The sequence below is a fragment of the Musca autumnalis genome, unplaced genomic scaffold, assembly GCF_047663935.1.
Source record: "Musca autumnalis isolate F117 unplaced genomic scaffold, ASM4766393v1 scaffold_5, whole genome shotgun sequence".
Taxonomy (NCBI): Eukaryota; Metazoa; Arthropoda; class Insecta; order Diptera; family Muscidae; genus Musca; species Musca autumnalis.
The window spans coordinates 183688849-183708964 of record NW_027412088.1 but is presented as its reverse complement, the minus strand read 5'-3'; the positions used below and the strand labels follow the sequence as shown (position 1 = coordinate 183708964).

General features: G+C 37.0%; 2 protein-coding genes across 2 annotated transcripts in view; one reads left to right on the top strand and one right to left on the bottom strand.

The window, feature by feature from the left end:
* LOC141405330 (uncharacterized) overlaps window positions 1-20116 on the bottom strand; it is a 540708-nt gene that overhangs the window by 514378 nt on the left and 6214 nt on the right. The window lies entirely within an intron of this gene.
* LOC141386874 (uncharacterized) lies at window positions 12142-12842 on the top strand. Its single transcript, XM_073955776.1, has 3 exons — window positions 12142-12204; window positions 12261-12599; window positions 12687-12842. Exons 1-3 carry the CDS (start codon window positions 12142-12144, stop codon window positions 12840-12842), a joined length of 558 nt encoding a protein of 185 aa, XP_073811877.1.

The window sequence follows — 20116 nt, the reverse complement described above, 5'->3', positions numbered from 1 at the left end:
GACCTCTTCATATGTCTACAGAAGACTTCAGGAGGTCAGGAAAACCTCAGGAGACTTCAAGAGGTCTCCATTTGTCTTTAGATGACCTCTATCTACAAAATACCTCTAGAGGTCATCTTCTGTCTATAGGGAGACCTCCCATCAGTCTATAGAAGACGTTAAAAAGTCTCCGTCTGTCTATAGAAGATCTTAAAAAGTAATTTTCTGTCTGCAGAAGACTTCAAGAGCTCTTCATGTGTCTATAGGAGACCTTGGTAGCACATTTTCATGTATATAGAAGACCTCAGGAGGTCTTCTTCTGTCTACATGAGACCTCAATAGGTCTCCTTTAGCCTATATTTGACCTCAAGAGATCTCCATCTGTCTATAGAAGACCTCAAGAGGTCTTCTGCTGTTTGTAGAAGGCCTCAAGAAGTTTTCTTTTCTTTATAGACGACCAGGAGGACTTCTTCTGCCTACATGAGACCTCAGTAGGTCATCTTCAGCCTATATTTGACCTCAAGAGATCTCCATCTGTCTATACAAGATTTCAAGAGGTCATCTTTTGTCTATATGAAACCTCAAGAGGTCGTCTTCTGTCTTTAAAGGGCCTCAGGAAGTCTTCTTCTGTCTATAGAGGTTTTCATCTGTCTACAGAAGACCTCAAGAGGTCTTCTTTTGTCTATGGGAGTCCTCAATAGGTCTTCTTCTGTCTATAAGACATCAGAAGTTTCCATCTGTCTATAAAAGAGCTTAAGCAATCTCCGTAAGTCTACAGAAACAAATTTCTCTTCATCTATCTCTAGAAGACTGCACGAGGTCTTCTTCTGTATACAAGATATCTGAGGAAGTATCCATCAATAGGTCTTCTTCAGTCTATAGGAGACCTTAGGAGGTTTTCATCTGTCTATAGAAGACCTCAGGAGGTCTATAGGAGGTCTCCATTTGTCTATAGATGTCTATAGAAGACCTCTAGAGTTCATCTTCTGTCTATAGGGAAACCTCCCATCTGTCTATAGAAGACGTTAAAAAGGCTCCGTCTGTCTATAGAAGACCTTAAAAGGCCATTTTCTGTCTGCAGAAGACTTCAAGAGCTCTCCATATGTCTATAGGAGACCTTGATAGCACATTTTCTGTCTATAGAAGACCTCAGGAGGTCTTCTTCTGTCTACATGAGACCTCAATAGGTCTTTTTCAGCCTATGTTTGACCTCAAGAGATCTCCATTTGTCTATAAAAGATTTCAAGAGGTCTTCTTCTGTCTATATGAAACCTCAAGATGTCTTCTTCCGTCTTTAAAAGGCATCAAGAGGTCTTCTTCTGTCTATAGAGGTTTCCATCTGTCTACAGAAGAAGTCAAGAGGTCTTCTTTTGTTTATGAGAGACCTCAAGAGGTCTTCTTCTGTCTATAAGACCTCAAAAGTTTCCATCTGTCTATAAAAGAGCTTAAGCAATCTCCGTAAGTCAATAGAAAAAAAATTGTCGTAATCTATCTCCACGAGGTCTTCTTCTGTATATAGGATATCTGAGGAAGTCTCGATCAATAGGTCTTCTTCAGTCTATAGGAGACCTTAGGAACTTTTCATCTGTCTATAGAAGACCTCAGGAGGTCTCCATTTGTTTATAGAATACCTTAAGAGCTTACCATCTGCCTACAGTAGACCTCAGAAGGTCTATAGAAGACCATCCATCCATCTGTCTATAGAAGACCTCAAGAGGTCTTCTGCTGTTTGTAGAAGGCCTCAAGAAGTTTTCTTTTCTCTATAGACCACCAGGAGGTCTTCTTCTGCCTACATGAGAACTCAATAGGTCATCTTCAGCTTATCTCAAGAGATCTCCATCTGTCTATAGAAGATTTCAAGAGGTCATCTTTTGTCTACATGAGACCTCAATAGGTCTTTTTCAGCCTATGTTTGACCTCAAGAGATCTCCATTTGTCTATAAAAGATTTCAAGAGGTCTTCTTTTGTCTATATGAAACCTCAAGATGTCTTCTTCCGTCTTTAAAAGGCATCAAGAGGTCTTCTTCTGTATATAGAGGTTTCCATCTGTCTACAGAAGAAGTCAAGAGGTCTTCTTTTGTTTATGAGAGACCTCAAGAGGTCTTCTTCTGTCTATAAGACCTGAAAAGTTTCCATCTGTCTATAAAAGAGCTTAAGCAATCTCCGTAAGTCTATAGAAAAAAATTGTCGGAATCTATCTCTAGAAGACCCCACGAGGTTTTCTTCTGTATATAGGATATCTGAGGAAGTCTCGATCAATAGGTCTTCTTCAGTCTATAGGAGACCTTAGGAACTTTTCATCTGTCTACAGTAGACCTCAGGAGGTATATAGAAGACCTCACGAGACTTCAGGAGGTCTCCATTTGTCTATAGATGACCTCACCCGGCCATTTTCTGTCTATAAAAGACCTCTAGAGGTCATCTTCTGTCTATAGGGAGACCTCCCATCTGTCTATAGAAGACGTTAAAAAGGCTCCGTCTGTCTATAGAAGACCTTAAAAGGCCATTTTCTGTCTGCAAAAGACTTCAAGAGCTCTCCATATGTCTATAGGAGACCTTGATAGCACATTTTCTGTCTATAGAAGACCTCAGGAGGTCTTCTTCTGTCTACATGAGATCTCAATAGGTCTTCTTCAGCCTATATTTGACCTTAAGAGGTCTCCATCTGTCTATAGAAGACCTCAAGAGGTCTTCTGCTGTTTGTAGAAGGCCTCAAGAAGTTTTCTTTTCTCTATAGATGACCACATGAGACCTCAATAGGTAATCTTCAGCCTATATTTGACCTCAAGAGATCTCCATCTGTCTATAGAAGACCTCAAGAAGTCTTCTTTTGTCTATAAAAGGCCTCTGGAGGTCTTCTTCTATCTATAGAGGTTTCCATCTGTCTACGAAGACCTCAAGAGGTCTCCTTCTGTCTATAAGACATCAAGAGTCTCCATCTGTCTATAAAAGAGCTTAAGTAATATCTATAGAAAAAAACTTGTCTTCATCTCTCTAGAAGACCCCACGAGGTCTTCTTCTGTATATAGGATATCTGATGAAGTCTCCATCAATAGGTCTTCTTCAGTCTATAGGAGACCTTAGGAGGTTTTCATCTGTCTATAGAAGACCTCAGGAGGTCTCCATTTGTTTATAGAATACCTCAAGAGCTCTCCATCTGCCTATAGTAGACCTCAGGAGGTCTACAGAAGACCTCAGAACCTATAGACCTATAGAAGACTCTAAAAAGCCTCCATCTGTCTATAGAAGACCTTAAAAGGCCATTTTCTGTCTGCAGAAGACTTCAAGAGCTCTCCATATGTCTATAGGAGACCTTGATAGCACATTTTCTGTCTATAGAAGACCTCAGGAGGTCTTCTTCTGTCTACGTGAGATCTCAATAGATCTTCTTCAGCCTATGTTTGACCTCAAGAGATCTCCATCTGTCTAAAGCAGACCTCAAGAGGTCTTCTGTTGTTTGTAGAAGGCCTCAAGAAGTTTTCTTTTCTCTATAGACGACCAGGAGGTATTCTTCTGTCTACATGAGACCTCAATAGGTCATCTTCAGCCTATATTTGACCTCAAGAGATCTCCATCTGTCTATAGAAGACTTCAAGAAGTCTTCTTTTGTCTATATGAAAACTCAAGAGGTCTTCTTCTGTCTTTAAAAGGCCTCAGGAGGTGTTCTTCTGTCTATAGAGATTTCCATCTGTCTAAAGAAGACCTCTTCTTTTGTCTGTGGGAGACCTCAAGAGGTCTTCTTCTGCCTATAAGACCTCGAAAGTTTCCATCTGTCTATAAAAGAGCTTAAGCAATCTCCGTAAGTCTATAGAAAAAAATTGTCTTCATCTATCTCTAGAAGACCCCACGAGGTTTTCTTCTGTATATAGGATATCTGAGGAAGTCTCCATCTTTGTATAGAAGAACTCAATATGTGTTCTTCTGCCTATAGATAACCTCAATATGTCTTCTTTAGCCTCTAAAAGTCATCGGGAGGTATTTTTCTGTCGATAGACTTCTCCACCTTTCTATAGAAGACCACAAGAGGCCTCCATCTGTCTATACAAAACCTTAAGAGGTCATCCTTTGTCTATAGAAGACCTCATGAGGTCTCCATCTGTCTATAGAAGACCATAAGAGGTTAGCCCTGGAAAGGTTTACTGGTGAGGATTTTATCGGTTTGATTCCGCGTTTGACCATCTGATGATTGCCATGTGTATTTATGGAAGTTTTTATGTGCGAACTCCGAGGCGGTAATAAATAGATGATTTCTGGCTAGTCGGTAAGTCTATAGCCTTTATTATTTCTTACGTCCCCAAGGCCTTGTGTGCCCATAACTCTGCTTTAATTGCTGTTATTTTAAAACACTTTATAATTAAATTCAACTATAATAAGCTTTCGGCAGAGAACTTATAACTGAGTCAAGCTGAGAGTACAATAAATCTTTTGATTCTTCATCATCGGGTTCTGTTGGGGTATAGCTCTGTTCAATAAATATGTTGCGGAACTTTTAGTTAAACCTTGCCATTTTGATACGCTCGGATATGGATTTATATTCTTGGAGGGCTTTGTTGGCTTTTGGTGATCCATCGCTGGGGCTGCCAGCAACCCTCCTGGGTTTGTTGACAGTGGATAATTTGAAGATCTGTTTACGTTTGATTAATTGTTTATTACTTGACAAAGTTTCCCCCGGGACAATATCGACTACTTTAAAGGTCTCTTAATCTCTTCTATCGGGAAAGGCTTTGTAATATATGGGAGATAAATAAAATTCCGCATACAAGCCGTCATTGTTCCTCATTGTTATGGAAATAAAATCTGCTCTCGAGAGTGTTTTATGTACCAGCCAGTCTCTCCGTTCGTTGTAATCAAACTTGGGCATCTTGCTGGGACATATTTCTTTTAGATTGTCAACGACTTATTCGCCTTCAACCATTGGTATATTCCCTAACCTTGATGCACATTAACTTTATTTTGGCCACAAGCAAAAATCACTCGAAACTCAAGACTTCGGTTTTTTTCTCTGTTTCTTCTATCCATGAGTTCAGTTTTTGTTAGTATGTATTTTGAAAATATACACAAGAACAAACCATCTTTTAACAAGAAAGTACTGCTTCATATCCTCTTTACTATAATACTTGCTCGTTTTTTTTTTGTTAAGAAATCTCCAACTACCTTAAAGGGTTTTCACTGCAAATCTTTAGAAATTCAGCTAACCAGTCAGCTCACATATGAGAGCAATATGCTTTGACGAAGATGACTACCAGGACTTTGTTTGAAAGGAAATTCGAACAAAAGGAAACTTTACAACCCTAAAATAACATTTTCATTCGTTTATCTTTATGGATTTACCAATTCTGCCCGCCCCTCAATTGCAACAATTGCAAAAAAAAAGGACGCAGCAAGTTACCACACAACAACACTTTGTGGTTGAATTATGGTACCAACAACAACAGTATTAAATTTCATTTGCCATCATTTTGCTGTCGGTAGTTATTGCTGTTGTTGTGTATTTATTTAGCAACAACAATGGAAATGTAATGATTTTCTTTACTATTGCTTTGAAAGAAGCAAAGAAAATGTAATTGGTATTTTATTATAAAATTTGTTAAATATTAAAGAAGTTGCCTCAAACGGAAGCTGAAAATTGTGAGAAAATAAAGTAAAGCGTATAACGATTACGTTTGCTAGGTCGTATCTTGGCAATGAGTGGCGATAGTGGGACTAACAATGATGCAATGTTGAAATAAAGAATAATCAGGGCAATGATGAATAACAATTCCGTGCGGATTTTGTTCTCTATTCCCTAATCCGAAGTTTTAAAATATTGATTTTAAAATAATTTATCTTTTTAAAATTCCGAGGGAAATATTCATAATTGGCCTGAATATTTCTGTAATATATTTTCCAGATAAAACAATGCGAAACTTATGGGTGCAGATGGATTAAATGAAGTGCCCAAGTTCCGAAAAATACTCTCTAAATCTATCTCAAATCAATAGACAGCATAAAGTGAAGTGATGGTTTCTGGACTAACTCTGGATCTACCATATGGAGTTCACCTACCTCGTTGCGAGTATCTTAATGGTGGGCTACCTACAGCAAGCCGTAACTAATACCGCACTGAAGAGGATGAATAGCTGATAGATTAACTAGTCTCACAAGAAATCAGTGGACGGTTAATAGCTTTCAAATTTACAAGTCGCCGGGACCGGATGGTATAATATCAGGTATGCCTCAGAACGCAACGTAGTTGGTGTTAGCGATCCTGGTGGAGATTGGAAAAATCTAAAGGTATAGAGCTGGCAAACTATAGATATTCCCAATATTAGATATTTTCGAAATTTCATTTCAAAAATCGGTATCTATCGATATTATCGTTAATTTGTCAACACCACTAATTTTGAATTAAAAAATGGCGGCAATGGATATGATTTCTTTGTTGACGTTTGGCACAAGTACTTAAAAGAAATACATATAAAGAACAAAAAACAAAAACAATAAAAAGACACAGAAACACAATTTACTTTTCCGACAAATTTTTACGTGTGATTACGGACTTACTTTCGAACATCCATAAAACCGAAAAGCCGCTTAAGTTCTATTCATTTCAATAGATTTCAGGTTAGGGACTTTTAATCCGATAATATCGATAGATAGTTTTGTCTGCATTTGCATTTTTAAAAAAAATAATGGATACTATCGATAATGTCATCGATTTTTTCCCAGCTCTATAAAGGTGACCTATAAACAAGCGGGAAAGCCGAGTAATACATTACCTATACACTACAGATCCCTGTTGTGTTATCGATTTGTGATCAATAATTCAAACTAATAAACCCTACATTAAATCGGTTAGAAGGCGACAGCCGTTTAGAACTCAACAGCTGATTACAACTCAGCAGCTTTTTAGAACTAAACAGCTGTTTAGAACCTTAGATGAATTGTTTAGTTTTATGAACAACAAATTAAATGAAAATAAAATGAAAATTAAATGAAAATAGAGAGAGATACCTAAGTGCTAGGAAAGAATACCAACGCTGTTGCTACACTACGAAACTGGATTTTTATAATGATAACCTATCCAAGTTGAACTTTGTGTCCACTTCCAAAGACTGGTGGAAAGTATCAAACAGCCTGAAAAGGAAAAACTTCAAGCAGATAGGGGAACTTACAGCGGATGATTTTCGACAATATTTTGGCAATCTATTAAATTCAACCCAACAAAATTGTTTCTATTGGTGCTTACCAGAAAACTCAGACCATGATCTTGATTGCCCCATACGGTTGTGTGAATTAAATATAGTGATATCTAGTTTAAAAGAAAACAAAGCCCCTGGTCCTGATGGCATATGTTATGAATTTTATAAAAATACCCCCCCTTGCTTTGTGAAAGAGATTCTAACCATTCTTAATGTAATATTTGTTGAAGAAAAATTCCCAGTTAGCTTTCATAACTCGATCTTATTGCCACTCCATAAAAAAGGTGATCCCAATTGCGCAAATAACTACCGTGGCCTATCACTGATGGATACTCTTTGCAAAATATTCAACAATGTTATTTTGAACCGGCTTACACAATGGATAGAGCATAACAACATACTCAATGAATATCAGGCTGGCTTCAGAAAACACTATTCTACCACAGACAATATTTTCAATTTGGTAAATATAATTCACTTAAATAAGTTGGCAGGGAAAAACACGTATGCGTTTTTTGTAGATTTTTCGTGTGCTTTTGATATGATTCCCAGAAACTCTCTCTTTTACAAACTGTCGGCTACTGGGTTGTCTTCTAAATTTATCCGCATACTGCAACTTTATTATACAAACAATACTAGCCAAGTTCGTGTCGGTGACTCACTTTCAGATCCGTTTTCCGTTGACCAAGGTGTCCGTCAAGGTTGTGTATTAAGCCCAGTTTTGTTTGCTCTCTATCTAAACGACCTGGCCGATACACTGCCCCACGGTGTAGACGTAACAGGCTCGCCAATTAAAATTCTGCTTTACGCAGATGATATAGTAATATTATCTGATTCTATTGATAAATTACAGCAAATGATTGACTCATTGTACGAGTACTGTAATTTGTGGTGCTTAAAAGTAAATTTAGAAAAATCGAAAGTTGTAATATTTCGTAACGGGCCAAGAATATCCAAAACGCTATGCTGGAAATACGGGGAAAATAACATAGAAATCGTTAACAGTTACAAATACTTAGGTATCGAATTAACATACAATCTCTCTTTCAAGAAGCACCTATCATCTAAACTAAAAGCGGCTAAAATGTCAATTGCATCTACATGGTCAACTTATATTAATAACCCTAAAATTAACAATCATAATAAATTGAAAATTTTTTCTGCAGCATCCAGGTCAATCCTTTTCTATGGAGCGCCGATTTGGGGATATGTAAAACACGAGGAAGTAGAAAAACTCATAAGGTTTTTTATTAAAAAAATGCTACGACTTCCAAAAAATACACCAAATTACATGTTATTCCTTGAAACAGGTCTAACAAGTCTGTATCTAGATACTTTAAAAATACATTTCAGTTACATAAACAGAGCGCTTAGTCTACCTAATCACAGATTGCCTAAAATACTAGCAAATGTTGTTATCAGTGAAGGTTCATATTGGGCTGCAGAATGGTGTAACATAAGCCAGAAAATTCAATACGTTCCTCCTAATGCTCATAATCCACTGTGTATGTACTCGAAACATATCCTTAAATCTCTTTATAACAAAGAATTGTTGGATAACATTTCTTTGGCAAGAAGATCGCAATTTCACGATCTATATCCACAATTAACGTATTTCGGTGAATCACAATCTTTAATACAACTACCTTCATACATGGTTGGTGTTCTTATCAAAGCTAGGGGTGGAATGTTAGACTTGAACGCTCGATGTTTTAAATCCTCTTCCGTGGGCCTCTGCACACTATGCAATTTAGATGAAGTAGAGAATACTTCTCATTTTATTGGAAAATGTCCTGTTTTGAAACAATACAGACAACGCTATTTCTTAAAGACCTGTCTTACAAATAATGAAGTTCTAGACATTTTAAATGATACAAGAGGATTTAAAGCATTGTATGAATACATAGTATGCTGTTTGCAATATAGAAGATTAATTTTAGATGAATTTAACTAAAATTTTTTAAACATGTTTTTGTTTTTTTCTTATACACACTACACAAAAATATTAATTTTAATGCCATTCCGTCTCACAACACAAAAATGTTAAGACGAATATAGATTTACATACACATACATATATAAGTACAACATATTACCGGAAAATTTATTGTAACTGAATGTTTGTAATCTATTATAAAATAATAATAATAAATAATAAAATATGGTTGTACCGTTATGTTTTATATATGTATAAAAGAAGGAACAAATCTTTATAAATAACAATTAAAAAAATGTTAAGCTCGGCCTGGCCGAACTTTTTATACCCTCCAACACAAAATAGCATTAATTAAAATGGAATAATTAGTTTCTTTTCACAACTTTACAATGTAGCTAAGACCCTCAAAACACTGAAAATCGGGAGGTACCGTTATATGGGAGCTATACCAAAACATGGATCTATGTTGACGATTTTTAGTGAAGAAGTTTCGTGACCACTGAGTACCTCAGATATCAAATTAAAGCTAGTTCGATTTTTGGAGCTAATTTTCATGACCACAGAGAACCATTGTAGCTAAATTCTTAAAATAACGAAAATCGGGAGGTACCGTTATATGTGGGCTATACCAAAACATGGACCTATGTTGACGATTTGTGGTGGAGAAGTTTCGTGGTCACCGAGAACCTTAAATTCCAAATTACAGATAGTTCGGTTGAAATTTTTAGCTAAAATCCTCAAAATACCGAAAATCGGGAGGTAGCGTTATATGAGGGCTATACCAAAACATGGACCTATCTTGACGATTTTTGGTGGATAAGTTTCGTGACCACTGAGAACCTCAAATGTAAAATTACTGCTAGTTCGGTTAAAAATTATATGTCCTTGGCAAGAATTCCTTGAAAATCCAAGCCTGGAGGACTGCAGGTCCTTGGCAAAAATTCCTTTAAAAATCCACGCTTGAAGGACTGTAGGTGCTTGGAAAAATTACTTTAAAAATCCACGCTTGAAGGACTGTAGGTGCTTGGAAAAATTACTTTAAAAATCCACGCTTGGAGGACTGTAGGTGCTTGGAAAAATTACTTTAAAAATCCACGCTTGGAGGACTGTAGGTGCTTGGAAAAATTACTTTAAAAATCCACGCTTGGAGGACTGTAGGTGCTTGGAAAAATTACTTTAAAAATCCACGCTTGGAGGACTGTAGGTGCTTGGAAAAATTACTTTAAAAATCCACGCTTGGGGGACTGTAGGTGCTTGGAAAAATTACTTTAAAAATCCACGCTTGGATGACTGTAGGTGCTTGGAAAAATTACTTTAAAAATCCACGCTTGGAGGACTGTAGGTGCTTGGAAAAATTACTTTAAAAATCCACGCTTGGAGGACTGTAGGTGCTTGGAAAAATTACTTTAAAAATCCACGCTTGGGGGACTGTAGGTGCTTGGAAAAATTACTTTAAAAATCCACGCTTGGAGGACTGTAGGTGCTTGGAAAAATTACTTTAAAAATCCACGCTTGGAGGACTGTAGGTGCTTGGAAAAAATTACTTTAAAAATCCACGCTTGGAGCACTGTAGGTGCTTGGAAAAAATACTTTAAAAATCCACGCTTGGAGGACTGTAGGTGCTTGGAAAAATTACTTTAAAAATCCACGCTTGGAGGACTGTAGGTGCTTGGAAAAATTACTTTAAAAATCCACGCTTGGAGGACTGTAGGTGCTTGGAAAAATTACTTTAAAAATCCACGCTTGGAGGACTGTAGGTGCTTGGAAAAATTACTTTAAAAATCCACGCTTGGAGGACTGTAGGTGCTTGGAAAAATTACTTTAAAAATCCACGCTTGGAGGACTGTAGGTGCTTGGAAAAATTACTTTAAAAATCCACGCTTGGAGGACTGTAGGTGCTTGGAAAAATTACTTTAAAAATCCACGCTTGGAGGACTGTAGGTGCTTGGAAAAATTACTTTAAAAATCCACGCTTGGAGGACTGTAGGTGCTTGGAAAAATTACTTTAAAAATCCACGCTTGGAGGACTGTAGGTGCTTGGAAAAATTACTTTAAAAATCCACGCTTGGAGGACTGTAGGTGCTTGGAAAAATTACTTTAAAAATCCACGCTTGGAGGACTGTAGGTGCTTGGAAAAATTACTTTAAAAATCCACGCTTGGAGGACTGTAGGTGCTTGGAAAAATTACTTTAAAAATCCACGCTTGGAGGACTGTAGGTGCTTGGAAAAATTACTTTAAAAATCCACGCTTGGAGGACTGTAGGTGCTTGGAAAAATTACTTTAAAAATCCACGCTTGGAGGACTGTAGGTGCTTGGAAAAATTACTTTAAAAATCCACGCTTGGAGGACTGTAGGTGCTTGGAAAAATTACTTTAAAAATCCACGCTTGGAGGACTGTAGGTGCTTGGAAAAATTACTTTAAAAATCCACGCTTGGAGGACTGTAGGTGCTTGGAAAAATTACTTTAAAAATCCACGCTTGGAGGACTGTAGGTGCTTGGAAAAATTACTTTAAAAATCCACGCTTGGAGGACTGTAGGTGCTTGGAAAAATTACTTTAAAAATCCACGCTTGGAGGACTGTAGGTGCTTGGAAAAATTACTTTAAAAATCCACGCTTGGAGGACTGTAGGTGCTTGGAAAAATTACTTTAAAAATCCACGCTTGGAGGACTGTAGGTGCTTGGAAAAATTACTTTAAAAATCCACGCTTGGAGGACTGTAGGTGCTTGGAAAATTACTTTAAAAATCCACGCTTGGAGGACTGTAGGTGCTTGGAAAAATTACTTTAAAAATCCACGCTTGGAGGACTGTAGGTGCTTGGAAAAATTACTTTAAAAATCCACGCTTGGAGGACTGTGTGTGTGTGTTTTCTCATCACTGTAATTAACCAGTTAATTGTTTACTTGTTAAGATCAAAAAAATAAAATAATTTCCCATTTTTCAAAAAAATAAAATAATTGTTGCAATTAAACCTTGAATTGGATACATTTTGACAAGGCACAGACGTTATTCGTTTACGAGGAAGACAAGTTTAGAGAATGAAAATGATTTGGAAGTTGTTCATCACCCTTTTCGTTTTTACATTTGCCGCCAAGGCGGTCTATGGGGTAAGCAATATCTAAGGTAATTACAATTATAAATGTTAACCCATTTTGCCCTTTAGGCCAGCAATCGCCGCTTTAATGTCATTATGTATGGCATAAATTGTAACCACACCGATGCCGTGATACGTTTGGACTGTACTCTAATGAAACTGGGTACCGATCATTATGTAGTCTCTGTTAAAGTTATCTATAAACGTAACATGGCCAGAAACACAATGGTCCACAATCTCATCTATATTCGTAATCAAAAGACATCGAAGGTTTTAAAATTTGTTGATTTTAAAGTCAATATTTGTGATGTTTTGTCGGTGTCTGCATTTCCAATACCAGTGGTCAAAAATATCTTCGACGAAGCTAGAAGGACCAGTAATTTACCTTATAATTGCCCCCTAAAAGCGGTAAGTAAAGTGTTTTCGCCGTTATTTTTACATTGGTAAGAATATGATTTATTTTATTGTTTTTGCTGTTGTTGTTAATTTTTCTAGAATAATTTGTACTATATGAACAATTATACAATGACATCGGATCTGATACCGCCCTATGCACCCATAATGAATTTTTCTTTTATTGTAAACATATATGAAAACAGTAAATTAATTATTGCATCAGAATCTCAAGGTGGTACCATCCCGAAGGCTTAAATGTGAATTAAGTAAATGGCTTGTAATCTTATTATATGTAATATTATGAAATTAATAAAGAAGTGTATTTATGCAAGGAGATAATGTATCTTAGCAGATATGGATAAACTTCCGTTATTTACATATTATAAGATCTATCGATGACGTATAGTTCGACTTTACCACGAAAACTTTGTTACGATTTTTTGTCCTCTAAATTATCAAGTTCGATCGACATTTGCCAAAAATCCATAACACACGGGTGAGTGATTATGCACCGAAAGCACAATAAATTATTCATTCAAAATGGATTGTTGAAGCATTTTTTGCCAAGGACATACAATGCTCCAAGTGTGAATTTTTAAAGGAACCTTTGCTAAGGACCTACTGTCCTCCAAATGTGGATTTTTAAAGGAATTTTTGCCACGGATTTACACCTCCAAATGTGGATTTTTAAAGGAATCTTTGCCAAGGACCTGCAGTCTTCCAAGTGTGGATTTCTAAAGGAATTTTTTCCAACGACCTACTGTCCTCCAAATGTGGATTTTTAAAGGAACTTTTGCCAAGGACCTACAGGCCTCCAAGCGTGGACTTCTAAAGGAATTTTTGCCAAGGATTTACAGTCCTCCAAGTGTGGACTTTTAAAGGAATTTTTGCCAAGGACCTAATGTCCTCCAAGTGTGGATTTTTTAAAGAATTTTTATGAAATTAATAAAGAATGTTCATATATCAGCACAATTGTTCCGAAGTCTTTCACTTAAAAGCCAATATGTATATGGGAGGTCTCTCTGTATGGGCTTTAACGGATTCCCGACTCCACGCTTGAAGGACTATAGGTCCATGGCAAAAATTCCTTTAAAAATACACGCTTGGAGGTCTGTAGGTCCTTGGAAAAATTCCATTAAAAATCCACTCTTGGAGGACTGCAGGTCCTTGGCAGACATTCCTTTAAAAATCCACGCTTGGAAGACGGTAGGTCCTGGCAAAAATTCCTTTAAAAATCCACACTTGGAGGACTGTAGATCCTTGGCAAAAATTCCTTTAAAAATCCACACTTGGAGGACTGTAGATCCTTGGCAAAAATTCCTTTAAAAATCCACACTTGGAGGACTGCAGGTCCTTGGCAGACATTCCTTTAAAAATCCACGCTTGGAAGACGGTAGGTCCTGGCAAAAATTCCTTTAAAAATCCACACTTGGAGGACTGTAGATCCTTGGCAAAAATTCCTTTAAAAATTTACGCTTAGAGGACTGTAGGTCCTTGGAAAAAATAGAGATGGACAGTGGGTAAATACCCAATGGGTAAATACCCGGTAAATTGGGTAAATTGGGTAAATACCGGGTAAATACCCATTTGTGGGTATTTATTTGGGTATTTACTATATTGAATCGCTAATACAACATCTTAGACCCTATTTCTGGGTTTAGGCTATGAAATCGATTCAAAATGGATAGTTTTACAATACTTTAAACAAGTGGGTAAATACTTGGGTAAATACCCGAGTATTTACCCAAATTTTGGGTAAAAACTCTTTAACTGCCGAACCACTTGACGTAGGCTGACAAAACTTGGCATAAATCTTTCTTATGTCAAGAGAATATTTAGTATTGAAAATGGGGTCTCTAGGTCCATGTTTTAATATAGCCCCCATATAGCCGTACCTCCCGATTTAAGGTATTTTTTACCTATTAGCCTCATTGTACAATCATAGTGGCTGAAATTTGGCATAGTGAGTTCTCAATATGTAGAAAATACCCTTGCAAAAACTTGTCAACATAGGTCCACGTTTTCTAATAGCCCCATATAAGGGTACCCCGATTTCGAGTATTTACCCAATTTTTGGGTAAAAACTCATTAACTGCCAATCCACTTGACGTAGGCTGACAAAATTTGGCTCAAATCTTACTTATGTCAAGAGAATATCTAGCAAAGAAAATGGGGTCTCTAGGTCCATGTTTTAATATGGCCTCCATATAGCCGTACCTCCCGATTTAAGGTATTTTTCATCTATTAGCCACATTTTACAACCAAATTGGCTGTAATTTGGCACAGTGAGTCCTCAAGGAGTAGAAAATATCCTTGCAAAAATGTGTCAATATAGGTCCACGTTTCCTAATAGCCCCCATATAAGGGTACCCCGATTTCAAGTATTTACCCAAATATTGGGTAAAAACTCTGTATCTGCCGAACCATTGGCGTAGGCTCATAAAATTTGGCTAGAAACTTTCTTATATCAATAGTATTAAAAGTATTGAAAATGGAGTCCCTGGGTCCACTTTTCGATATAGCCGACCTCCCGATTTCAGAAACCCATATTGGGGCCACAAGAAAACGTGGGCCTACGTCGACAATTTTTTGCAAGGATATTTTATACATATTGGGAACCCACTGTACCAAATTACAGTCAGTATGATTGTAAAATGTGGCTAATAGTTAAAAATACCTTAAATCGGGAGGTACGGCTATATGGGGCCTATATCAAAACATGGACCCAGGGACTCCATTTTCAATACCCTTATTACTATTGATATAAGAAAGTTTTGAGCCAAATTTTGTCAGCCAACGTCAACTGGTTCTACAGTTAATGAGTTTTTACCCAATTTTGATACTCGAAAACGGGGTACCCTTATATGGGGGCTACAGGAAAACGTGGACCTATATTGACAAATTTTTGCAAGGATATTTTCTGCTCCTTGAGGACTCACTGTGCCCAATTACAGCCAATTTGGTTGTAAAATGTGGCTAATAGATGAAAAATACCTTAAATCGGGAGGTACGGCTATATGGGGGCTATATTAAAACATGGACCTAGAGACCCCATGTTCAGTACCAGAAGTTCTTTTGACATAAGAAAGATTTATGCCACGTTTTGTCAGCCTACGTCAAGTGGTTCGGCAGTTAAAGAGTTTTTACCCAAAATTTGGGTAAATACTCGAAATCGGGGTACCCCTATATGGGGGCTATTAGAAAACGTGGACCTATGTTGACAAGTTTTTGCAAGGGTATTTTCTACATATTGAGAACTCACTATGCCAAATTTCAGCCACTATGATTGTACAATGAGGCAAATAGACAAAAAATACCTTAAATCGGGAGGTACGGTTATATGGGGGCTATATCAAAACATGGACCCAGAGACCCCATTTTCAATGCTAGATATTCTCTTGACATAAGTAAGATTTAAGCTAAATTTCGTCAGCCTACGTCAGGTGGTTCGGCAGTTAAGGAGTTTTTACCCAAAATTTGGGTAAATACTCGAAATCGGGGTACCCTTATATGGGGGCTAATAGAAAACGTGGACCTATATTGACAAATTTTTGCAAGGATATTTGCTGCTCCTTGAGGACTCACTGTGCCAAATGACAGCCAATTTGGTTGTAAACTGTGGCTAATAAATGAAAAATACCTTAAATCGGGAGGTACGGCTATATGGGGGCTATATCAAAACATGGACCCAGAGACCCCATGTTCAGTACCAGAAGTTCTGTTGACATAAGAAAGACGTAAGCCAAATTTTGTCAGCCTACGTCAAGTGGTTCGGCAGTTAATGAGTTTTTACCCAACACTAGGGTAAATACTCGGGTATTTACCCAAGTATTTACCCACTAGTCTAAAGTATTGTAAAACTATCCATTTGAAACGAATTTACAACCTAAACCCAGGAATAGGGTGTAAAATGTTGTATTTGCCATTCAATATAGTAAATACCCAAATAAATACCCACAAATGGGTATTTACCCGGTATTTACCCACCGTGTGGGTATTTACCGGGTAAATACCCAGTAAAAACCATCTCTAGGAAAAAATTAGTTTAAAAATCCACGCTTGGAGGACTGTAGGTCCTTGGAAAAAATTAGTTTAAAAATCCACGCTTGGAGGACTGTAGGTCCTTGGAAAAAATTAGTTTAAAAATCCACGCTTGGAGGACTGTAGGTCCTTGGAAAAAATTAGTTTAAAAATCCACGCTTGGAGGACTGTAGGTCCTTGGAAAAAATTAGTTTAAAAATCCACGCTTGGAGGACTGTAGGTCCTTGGAAAAAATTAGTTTAAAAATCCACGCTTGGAGGACTGTAGGTCCTTGGAAAAAATTAGTTTAAAAATCCACGCTTGGAGGACTGTAGGTCCTTGGAAAAAATTAGTTTAAAAATCCACGCTTGGAGGACTGTAGGTCCTTGGAAAAAATTAGTTTAAAAATCCACGCTTGGAGGACTGTAGGTCCTTGGAAAAAATTAGTTTAAAAATCCATGCTTGGAGGACTGTAGGTCTTTGGAAAAAATTAGTTTAAAAATCCACGCTTGGAGGACTGTAGGTCCTTGGAAAAAATAACTTTAAAAATCCACGCTTGGAGGACTGTAGGTCCTTGGAAAAAAATAGTTTAAAAATCAGTGCTTGGAGGACTGTAGGTCCTTGGAAAAAATAACTTTAAAAATCCACGCTTGGAGGACTGTAGGTCCTTGGAAAAAATTAGTTTAAAAATCAGTGCTTGGAGGACTGTAGGTCCTTGGAAAAAATTAGTTTAAAAATCAGTGCTTGGAGGACTGTAGGTCCTTGGAAAAAATAACTTTAAAAATCCACGCTTGGAGGACTGTAGGTCCTTGGAAAAAATTAGTTTAAAAATCCACGCTTGGAGGACTGTAGGTCCTTGGAAAAAATTAGTTTAAAAATCCACGCTTGGAGGACTGTAGGTCCTTGGACAAAATTAGTTTAAAAATCCACGCATGGAGGACTGTAGTTCATTGGAAAAAATGACTTTAAAAATCCACGCATGGAGTTCATTGGAAAAAATGACTTTAAAAATCCACGCATGGAGTTCATTGGAAAAAATGACTTTAAAAATCCAGCAAGGAGTTCATTGGAAAAAATGACTTTAAAAATCCACGCATGGAGTTCATTGGAAAAAATGACTTTAAAAATCCACGCATGGAGTTCATTGGAAAAAATGACTTTAAAAATCCACGCATGGAGTTCATTGGAAAAAATGACTTTAAAAATCCACGCATGGAGTTCATTGGAAAAAATGACTTTAAAAATCCACGCATGGAGTTCATTGGAAAAAATTACTTTAAAAATCCACGCATGGAGTTCATTGGAAAAAATGACTTTAAAAATCCACGCATGGAGTTCATTGGAAAAAATGACTTTAAAAATCCACGCATGGAGTTCATTGGAAAAAATGACTTTAAAAATCCACGCATGGAGTTCATTGGAAAAAATGACTTTAAAAATCCACGCATGGAGTTCATTGGAAAAAATGACTTTAAAAATCCACGCATGGAGTTCATTGGAAAAAATGACTTTAAAAATCCACGCATGGAGTTCATTGGAAAAAATGACTTTAAAAATCCACGCATGGAGTTCATTGGAAAAAATGACTTTAAAAATCCACGCATGGAGTTCATTGGAAAAAATGACTTTTAAAATCCACGCATTGAGTTCATTGGAAAAAATGACTTTAAAAATCCACGCATTGAGTTCATTGGAAAAAATGACTTTAAAAATCCACGCATGGAGTTCATTGGAAAAAATGACTTTAAAAATCCACGCATGGAGTTCATTGGAAAAAATGACTTTAAAAATCCACGCATGGAGTTCATTGGAAAAAATGACTTTAAAAATCCACGCATGGAGTTCATTGGAAAAAATGACTTTAAAAATCCACGCATGGAGTTCATTGGAAAAAATGACTTTAAAAATCCACGCATGGAGTTCATTGGAAAAAATGACTTTAAAAATCAACGCATGGAGTTCATTGGAAAAAATGACTTCAAAAATCCACGCATGGAGTTCATTGGAAAAAATGACTTTAAAAATCCACGCATGGAGTTCATTGGAAAAAATGACTTTAAAAATCCACGCATTGAGTTCATTGGAAAAAATGACTTTAAAAATCCACGCATGGAGTTCATTGGAAAAAATGACTTTAAAAATCCACGCTTGGAGGACTGTAGGTCCTTGGAAAAAATTAGTTTAAAAATCCACGCTTGGAGGACTGTAGGTCCTTGGAAAAAATTAGTTTAAAAATCCACGCTTGGAGGACTGTAGGTCCTTGGAAAAAATTAGTTTAAAAATCCACGCTTGGAGGACTGTAGGTCCTTGGAAAAAATTAGTTTAAAAATCCACGCTTGGAGGACTGTAGGTCCTTGGAAAAAATTAGTTTAAAAATCCACGCTTGGAGGACTGTAGGTCCTTGGAAAAAATTAGTTTAAAAATCCACGCTTGGAGGATTGTAGGTCCTTGGAAAAAATTAGTTTAAAAATCCACGCTTGGAGGACTGTAGGTCCTTGGAAAAAATTAGTTTAAAAATCCACGCTTGGAGGACTGTAGGTCCTTGGAAAAAATTAGTTTAAAAATCCACGCTTGGAGGACTGTAGGTCCTTGGAAAAAATTAGTTTAAAAATTCACGCTTGGAAGACGGTAGGTCCTGGCAAAAATTCCTTTAAAAATCCACACTTGGAGGACTGTAGATCCTTGGCAAAAATTCCTTTAAAAATCCACACTTGGAGGACTGTAGATCCTTGGCAAAAATTCCTTTAAAAATCCACACTTGGAGGACTGTAGATCCTTGGCAAAAATTCCTTTAAAAATTTACGCTTAGAGGACTGTAGGTCCTTGGAAAAAATTAGTTTAAAAATCCACGCTTGGAGGACTGTAGGTCCTTGGAAAAAATTAGTTTAAAAATCCACGCTTGGAGGACTGTAGGTCCTTGGAAAAAATTAGTTTAAAAATCCACGCTTGGAGGACTGTAGGTCCTTGGAAAAAATTAGTTTAAAAATCCACGCTTGGAGGACTGTAGGTCCTTGGAAAAAATTAGTTTAAAAATCCACGCTTGGAGGACTGTAGGTCCTTGGAAAAAATTAGTTTAAAAATCCACGCTTGGAGGACTGTAGGTCCTTGGAAAAAATTAGTTTAAAAATCCACGCTTGGAGGACTGTAGGTCCTTGGAAACAATTAGTTTAAAAATCCACGCTTGGAGGACTGTAGGTCCTTGGAAAAAATTAGTTTAAAAATCCACGCTTGGAGGACTGTAGGTCCTTGGAAAAAATTAGTTTAAAAATCCACGCTTGGAGGACTGTAGGTCCTTGGAAAAAATTAGTTTAAAAATCCACGCTTGGAGGACTGTAGGTCCTTGGAAAAAATTAGTTTAAAAATCCACGCTTGGAGGACTGTAGGTCCTTGGAAAAAATTAGTTTAAAAATCCACGCTTGGAGGACTGTAGGTCCTTGGAAAAAATTAGTTTCAAAATCCACGCTTGGAGGACTGTAGGTCCTTGGAAAAAATTAGTTTAAAAATCCACG